This window comes from Labeo rohita, chromosome 19, assembly GCF_022985175.1.
Source record: "Labeo rohita strain BAU-BD-2019 chromosome 19, IGBB_LRoh.1.0, whole genome shotgun sequence".
In the NCBI taxonomy this organism is placed as follows: Eukaryota; Metazoa; Chordata; class Actinopteri; order Cypriniformes; family Cyprinidae; genus Labeo; species Labeo rohita.
This window is the reverse complement of record NC_066887.1, coordinates 30,912,335-30,921,225: the sequence shown is the minus strand read 5'-3', so window position 1 is coordinate 30,921,225 and position 8,891 is coordinate 30,912,335. Positions and strand designations below refer to the sequence as shown.

Below are 8,891 nucleotides of genomic sequence, written 5' to 3'. Positions count from 1 at the left end.
GTTCTCTAAAGGACATGTTAGTAAAGTGTCAATGGGAAAAACTTCCAGATTTTTTTTTAGAAGTGCAACTTAAAATCTAATTTCATTTACTTGTCTTTAATCTCACTTTTAATATGTTTATTACTTTGTTCATATACCTATTCAACGGATTATTTAATAATTATTAAATTTAAATTGTAATACAGATACAGCATGCTGATATAAGCGGTTTAGAAACAAATAGAAAATAAATATATAAAGAAATAAAATAGAATAGATAAAAATAATACTAAATTATAAGTTAATAAAATATAATAAAATAAATAATAGTTATTTAAATACGTTTTTTTTTTTTAGAAATACTTTAATAATAATATAAAATAACGTATTTAAATCTGTATTAAAATTTAATAATTATTAAATAATCCACCAGCGTGTAACGGTTATTAAATAAACGCAATGATTATGTAAAAATAAAACCCTGATATGTGTTTAAAAGCTCTTTGCATTGTTATTCTCCACTGACGGTCTCCTTGACAACATGGACGGAAGTGGCGTTGAATTTCGCGCAAGGAAACTCGTCCTGCTCCTGGCGCGCCAAATTTCAAAGCACTTCCTGGGGAGAGGAGGCGATAAGATTTACCACGGAGCACAAATAAAAGACTAACGTAGCGTTTTACAAAACATATACCTTCGTGTTTTGGGTATGTCATGCTTTTGTAAGTGTTTTATCATCGTAATGTTCGATTAAATCAAGGTAATGCGTTTGTAAAGAGGCTGTTTTCGACTCGCTTTGTGTGAATGTGTTTTTATGGGCGACCGATCACTGCTCTGCCTACACAAGCCCAACATTTCCTTTAGCGACCAGCGAAATATCTATAACAAACAAATGACTGCTTTTTCTAATTGCTTTGCACGTTTTGAAACTGCTCTGACACGCTTTTTAAACTAGCATCTGTATATCACGTGTAGTTTCGGAAGGAAATCTATAGGTTATAATGTATAGAGTAAATCGTGGTGAATCAGAGGCGATGGTAGTGCGTAAACGATACACAGCTGTCTAATGTCGGTATGTGGGCATGATATTAAATGTCAATGTATAGAAATGCAACAAAATGCATGTAATGTTGGAGCTAAGCCATGTTCCACGTGTGTGTATATATACACTACCAGTCAAAAGTTTTTGAACAGTAAGATGTGTAATGTTTTTTTTTTTTTTTTAAAGAAGTCTCTTCTGCTCACCAAGCCTGCATTTATTTGATCCAAAGTAATGCAAAAACTGTAAAATTTTAAAATATTTTTACTATTTGAAATAACTGCTTTCTATTTGACTATATTTTAAAATGTAATTTATTCCTGTGGTTCCATAGTAGAATTTTTAGCATCATTACTCCAGTCACATGATCCTTCACAAATCATTCTAATATTCTGATTTAATATTCTGAAAAAGAAATGTTGAAAACTGCTAAGTAGAATTTTTCAGGTTTCTTTAATGAATAGAAAGTTTGTTTATTTGAAATATTAATATTTTGTAACATTGTAAATGACTTCTGATCAATTTAAAGTGTCCTTGCTAATTTAAAGTATTAATAAAAATATTAATTTCTATAAATTCTTTGCCAAAAAAAAATTAAACTGACTTCAAACGTTTGAGTGGTATAGTGTATGATGTTATAAAAGCTTTTTATTTCAGATAAATGCTGATCTTTCTATTAATCAAAGAATCCTGAAAAAAATGTACTCAGATGTTTTAAATATTGATAATAATAATAAAAAATATGTCTTTTGAACCGCAAATCAGCATATTAGAATGATTTCTGAAGGATCTTGTGACATTAAAGACCGGAGTAATGATGCTTAAAAAAAATCTGCTTTGATCACAGGAATTAATTACATTTTAAAATGTATTCAAATAGAAAGCAGTTATTTCAAATAGTAAAAATATTTTAAAATGTTACTGTTTTTGCTGTACTTTGGATCAAATAAATGCAGGCATGGTGAGCAGAAGAAACTTCTTTAAAAAAAACAAAACAAACATTACACATCTTACTGTTCAAAAACTTTTGACTGGTAGTGTATATATACACACACGTGGAACATGGCTTTGCTCCAACATTACATGCATTTTGTTGCATTTCTATACATTGACATTTAATATCATGCCCACATACTGACATTAGACAGCTGTGCATTGTTTATGCACTACCATCGCCTCTGATTCACCACAATTTACTCTATACATTATAACCTATAGGTTTCCTTCCAAAACTACACGTGATATAGAGATGCTAGTTATTTTAAATAGTAAAAATATTTCAAAATTTCACTATTTTGGCTGTACTTTGGATCAAATAAATGCAGGCTTGGTGGGCAAAAGAGACTTCTTTAAAATATATAAAAAAAATCTTACTGTTCAAATACTTTTGACTGGTTGTGTACAATTAATAAAATAAAATGCAATAAAAACAGTAGTATTGGTAATGCCATTAATACCCTGTATTGTTCTGTTTTACAGAATGAAGACCAGTAATTGAGCATCTGGCAGAATCACTACATATCCAATTTTAATTTTTCATCTACCTAGATATTTAGTGCAGAAATATCTGTGCTGCAGCATTTTTGATTGTCCTCCAAATATTTAAATATTTTTTATTTGCTAGGCCTAATAAGCTTTTATAAGTTTCATATTTGAAAGTCTTTCTGAGTAGAGGATCTTCAATGGAGGACGTTTATCTCAGTGTTATGTGAGAGGCCCTGCTGTGTTGCGGTTTTTCCTGCACTTTTGTTTTTGGGATGTGAGAATGTCGTCAGGAGTCCAGCCGTGTTTTCAGTTGTTGAGGATTGGATTGTCTGACACAAACAATAGTAACACTCATGGAAATGAGCCGTCAGACTCCGTACGTGACCTGTACACTTTCCGGCCCGCGCTGGCCCAGTGCGTGTTCCGTTTGGGACGCGCCGCGGAGGTGTGCGACGTCACTCTGGAATCCATGATTGTGTCCCGAATTCATGCAGAGCTCCATGTGGAAAGAGAAGCTGATGCCTCTGGAGAAGAGAGCTGGAAAGTGCAAGTAAAGGATCGCAGCAGCTATGGTGTGTTTTTATTTGTTTTTATATAAATTAAATATTGAAATTGTCAATATAAATGGTCATATATTTATTTATTTATATATATATATATATACACACACACACACACAAAAATAAATCATAATGGGTGTGGGTGTGTGTATATATATATATACACACAAATATAGACATTAAATAATCAATCAAATAATTAACATTAAGTTAAATAAACAAACATGATTCCAATATATAAATACATAAATATAATTAATTATTTTTACTTTTTTAAATCTTCATAAATAGGCGTGTGCATATACGTAAAAAAAATAATAATTAATATTTCCAATTTTAAAAAAAATAATTGTTCCATTTATTAAAATAAAATATGAAGGAATTTGTGATTTCAAGGCCTGAAAAATATATTTAAATGAACAAAACCCTTATTTTATGAAAAAGTACATATATCTAAAAACAATTAAATAAAAATCTAATGTTAAAGTCATTAATATTTATAATAGTGAATACATTTTCCTATTTTGTTGCGTTTATTAATATATCAGAATATAAGAATATTTGATTATTTGATAAGATTTATAGATTCTACAATAAAGATTACATATATATATATATATATATATATATATGTATATATACAGCCTAAATGATATACCTGATACATGACCTACACAGTTGCATTCTGGGACAAATGTAGATTATTTTATTACAAGCCCTGATGTAGAATTTGAAATCTCTTCTAAACAGTCTTTTTTTCCCCCACAGGCACATGGGTAAATGACATTCGCCTCCAGCAAGGGGTCCTAAGGGAAGTCTTTGATGGTGACACGCTCACCATCGGCGGCCAATCAGGACGGGCTAGTCCAGAATTCTACTTCCTTTTCCAGAAAGTGCGGGTTCGCCCACTGGACTTTGATGCCATCACGGTGCCCAAAGCGGGTTCCTTCTCATCAGACATAAAAAACCGGATCAGAACGTGCTCGGACCGTAAACCGGACCCCGCCCTGGACATCTCAAAGCTGTCCATCAATCGGGCCACGGTCATCCTCAACTCCATCGGCAGCCTGAGCAAGATGAACGGCAGCTGCTGGACCTTCAAGAAGAGCGAAAATACGAGCACCTTAAATGCGCCGGCGTTCACCGCTTTGGCTCCGCCCACAACTCCGCCTCCTTTCCAGGCCGTCGGTGAGATTTCATCCAAGTCTGTCCCGCCGTCCTCTAAGAGCCGACGCAAGTCCGCCCACACGGTTCTGCTGGAGGACGACAGTTCGGACGATCCGGCGAACCGCAGAGACCTGGAGGACGGACGGAGGGGACAAGCGAAGAAAAGACGCCGGCTTTACAAATCAGAGTCTGAGGTGTTTCACCCCCCGCTACCCAAACTGGAGCAGAACTGCCGGTTACAGTTTGATGTGAGCAGACACACCGGCGGCAGCATTTTCAACATGCAACCACACAGGCAGTTCAATCATATCGTGAACATATCGAGTCACACCAAAGGCAACGGCATCAGTTTGACTCCCCTCCGCCAGCAGAAGGCCTGCTTGTCTGGTCCTGGCAGGAGGCCGAGGGCAAACAGCTCTCCCGTATACACCACCCTCGGGATGGAAAGTGAGAATTACAACATGACCTCCCCGTCAGCGAGGATGACTAAGACAGAGAAGGCGAGGGGAGTGATTTCTCGCTTTCAGGCCTCAACTGGGTGAGTGATGCTTGATAGTCACACAGGATTCTTACAGTCATGAAGAAGCTGAGAAAAACTGGATTTTGTGATTGTGAGGCCTGCATGTGTATTGTAAAATAAAAATACATATACACAAACATAAAAAATATATTAGAAAATAATAGGGATTAATATTTCTAATGGCAAGTATTAATTACGTTTATTAATGTAATATCATGGAATTTGTGATTTACAAGCCTGGATAAGGTATAGAAACTAATAAAATCTTTATTTTATAAATTAATTAATATTTCCAGTATTACTTAAATATATGAAGAGTTCATTTGCAAAAACAGGTAACTCCATTTGTAACAATTTCGTAATTTGTAACATTGTGCATTCCAGTTAATCTCAGTCAAACTGCAGGTGGGTTATTTTAATTAAGTAAAAATAACTAAAAAAAATACAGCTAACTAACACAGTAAAACAATAAAAACATAACATCACAAAAAACTCTGAAGAATTTTTAAATAAAATGTCATATGTCAAGACCTGAAAAATATATTTAAATGAGCAAAACCTTTATTTTATGCTAAAGTAATTATATCTAAAAACAATTAAATAAAATTAAAGTCATTCTTCTTTATAATAGTTGAATACATGATTATATTTTATTGCATTTATTTGCATAAAATATCAGGTTAAGCCTGGAAGATTTTTGGAAATTAATAAAATATTTATTCTACAATAAAGGTTTTACATATTAAGGAGAGAGAAAAATCTACATTTATAATTTTATTTATTTATATATATATTTGAACTTCATTATTCCATTTATTAAAATAAAATATCAAGGAATTTGTGATGTCAAGGCCTGAAAAATATATTTAAATAAACAAAACCTTTATTTTATGGTAAAGTAATTATATCTAAAAACAATTACTATATATATCCTATACTATATATATATATATATATATATGTGTGTATATATATGTATATGTATATATATTTTATTTAGTATAAAAATATGTTAGAAAAATAAAGTAATTGGAATTTCTGTTCAGAAATATCTTCTATTAATTAAGCACATTTATTAAAATAAAATATCAGGGAATTTGTTATTTCCAAGCCTAAAAAATATATAGGAATTAATCAACATTTTTTTCTTAAAGAAAAAAAAGTACCAAAAAAAAAAAATCTATATTTTAGAATAAAGATTTCTTTAATTTCCATAAATTGACCAGGCTTAAATAAAGTCAGTAAAATTTCCAATCATAAGTATATTTTATGAATTAATCACACTTATTAATGCACTATTTTACTGATTTTTCTCTACAGTCGACGACGTGGAAGGCCTAGAAAACACCCGCTGCCACAGCCTTCCTTGCCGTCTCCCTCTTCATCATCATCATCTAGCTCCTCCTCTTCCTCCTCCTCTTCGTCATCATCCTCTGAAGACGAAGATGAAGAGGTGGCGGTGGCTCAGGGCGTCGAACCCTGTGCCGCAGCACACTGTCGCCTCCCTCAGCAGGACACCGTGCAGTGGATTCAGTGTGATGACTGCGACGCCTGGTATCACCTCGACTGCTTACCACACAACCACAACCGAGACTCGCTGCTCTTCGACCCCAATGCAGACTTCCACTGCGGCTGCCACCGCGCCAGAAACCGCTGAGTCAGGGCCGGCTCGGCTTCCTCTCTCATTCAAGGCTTTTTAATAAACCAAATGCTCTCAAACATTGTTGTTATTACAATCTAATTCACGGGACTGGTATTGCTTTTTGGCATGTACCACACGATGATGGCGAGTTCATGTTTTGTGCAGTGGTGCTAATTGCTTCGAGTGGTGATTTTGTAACTGATTTGGATGAAATGAGGGTGTTGGATTTGCACAGCAGCTTCAAGAGCATCCAAACGCTCTGCATCCCATTATAACTCAACACTGGATGCGTTATAACAGATTCTGATATATGTATTCAATATGCGCAAGAATGAAATCTTCAAAAAGCTACAAATCAAAAACAAGTATGAATATGAAAATGTTTCGAATGTGAGTTTATATTTTTAGATGGATGGATGAATTGATTCTGTAAGTATTGAGGTTTCGCTAGGCTTTGTTAACTAGATGCCGATTGCTTTATCAACATATTAGCTGGTATATAATATGTTATCGTTAAATACTGTATGAATTTGTTTTAAATGGGCGATGCGGATATATAATGTGCTGTCATATTCAAGGGTTTCATAAGCATTACTTGGACTTTCTTGTAATATCAGAACATTTAATAACATATTCACTCCATTACTCTTTGAGTAACGTGAAAATTTTTTTCTATAGGAATAGTTATCCCAAAATTGAAGATTTGCTGACAAATCTCACCCTCAGACCATACAAGAAGAGTTTGTTTCCTCATGGAAACACATTTGGAGGAGTTTAGCATCACTTGCTCACCAGTGGATCTTTGGCAGTGAATGGGTGCCGTCAGAATGAGTGTCCAAACTGCTGATAAAAACATCACAATAATTCATAAGTAATCCACACCACTCCAGTCCATCAATTAATGTCTATGTGATTCAAAAAGCTGCATATTTCTAAGAAATAAATGCATAAATAATGCATTTTAACTTTAAACTGCCGCTTTTGATCTGTGCATATTTCTCTCCTGATTCAGAAGGGATGACTTTTTCACTGCAGAAAGTAATATAATGGATAGTTTTAATATTAAAATGTCTTAATGATGGATTATTTTCTTACAAACATGCAGCTTTTGGCTTCATAAGATGTTAATTGATGGACTCTCATTCTGACGGCACCCATTCATTGCAGAGGATCCACTAGTAAGCAAGTGATGCTAAATTTCTCCAAATGTGTTCTGATTTTTTTTTGTTTAATCTTGGATGGCTGAGGTTGAGCTACACTGTAAAAAAAAAAACAATTTGTTGAGTCAACTTAAAAAAAAAAAGTGTTACCCTGCTGCCTTAAAATGTTAAGTTCATTCAACTTGAAATGTTTAGTTGTACTAAGTGACAACTTAGATATTTGAGTTGATTCAACTTAATATTTTAAGGCAGCTGGGTAACAAACCAAGTTTTTAGTTCAGTCAACTTACAGTAAATAAGTTGTCACTTATACCACCTTAACATTTCAAGTTGACTAAACTTAAAATTTTAAGACAGCAGGGTTACAAATTATTTTATGTTGACTCAACAAATTGTGTTTTATTGTTTTTTACAGTGTATTCCTTTATGTTTGATATTTGATTGCACACATGATTGTCTGTCGTTTCTTGTAATGTGGCCTGTTATTAACTGAAGCTTTGTTTCTGATCTCGACTAACCCTGTGTAGCTAAATCTGTCTATAAGAATAGAATCTCTGGTATGAATGTTAAAAGATACTTTCACTGTCTTCACTTTAACTCAACATTCTAGAAATGACAAATGGCTCCTGTCACAATATTTGTCTTGTTGGGAATCAAGGGCTGAAATAAAGAATTGTATATTTAAATATGATCTGTCAGCTGATTGTTCAGGATGTTCGGAACTGTGGGACACATTTGATAAGTGCTGCGATTCTTGTGTAATAGGAAAACTGAACTGTCAGTGTAAATATAAATGTACTGTTAAAGCAATAAGATAATATGACAACCATTTCTCACTTTTGCAGTCTTGCATGATCTATGATTTGAACAAAAGCATGAAGATGTAACTTTTCAGCTGCATTCAGTATTTAAATACTGCTTATTAACATTTATTCAGGGTTTGTACAATGTGCTTAAGGTTCTTGAAATACTTGAATTTGACTTTTTGAAATCTACGGCCTGGAAAACCCTTAAAAATGAGCAACATTGCTGAAGAGGTACAGTACTTGAAAAGTGCTTGAATTATTGACACGCAATGTAACTATGAAACAAGTGTTTAATTTTTTTAATAAGCACATATTTTCATGCATAATTCACACAATTAAAAAACCATTTTATTTCAGTTAATGTTACAAAACTAGCAAGCTAAGCCAGTAGTAGTACTCACAGTGTCATGTAAACATGCCTGAAGACTCGAAAAGATGAACAGATGAACCGAATCAATTACGTGAGTCATTTACGCTGGAACCGCAACGATTGATTCAAACTCGTGACTTCGATGATTCATCTCAAGTAGTGATGG

At 33.7% G+C, this 8,891-nt stretch overlaps 1 protein-coding gene across 2 annotated transcripts; it reads left to right on the top strand.

Annotated features, from left to right (window-relative positions):
• Positions 1-479: 479 nt before the first annotated feature.
• On the top strand, positions 480-8,302 carry tcf19l (transcription factor 19 (SC1), like). Of its 2 annotated transcripts, none has more exons than XM_051136151.1 (4): positions 480-698; positions 2,495-3,072; positions 3,829-4,765; positions 6,068-8,302. In XM_051136151.1, exons 2-4 carry the CDS (start codon positions 2,781-2,783, stop codon positions 6,402-6,404), a joined length of 1,566 nt encoding a protein of 521 aa, XP_050992108.1. In that variant the 5' UTR covers positions 480-698; positions 2,495-2,780; the 3' UTR covers positions 6,405-8,302. The 2 variants fall into 2 exon arrangements, with proteins under 2 accessions (XP_050992108.1, XP_050992107.1); XM_051136150.1 differs by having other exon boundaries at positions 481-683.
• Positions 8,303-8,891: the final 589 nt, after the last annotated feature.

Coding starts and splice junctions, on each gene's coding strand:
- tcf19l (XM_051136151.1), top strand. CDS start 2,781: ATGTCGTCAGGAGTCCAGCCGTGTTTTCAGTTGTTGAGGATTGGATTG. Junction 3,073..3,828: donor AAAGGATCGCAGCAGCTATG/GTGTGTTTTTAT, acceptor TTTCCCCCACAG/GCACATGGGTAAATGACATT. Junction 4,766..6,067: donor CGCTTTCAGGCCTCAACTGG/GTGAGTGATGCT, acceptor TTTTCTCTACAG/TCGACGACGTGGAAGGCCTA.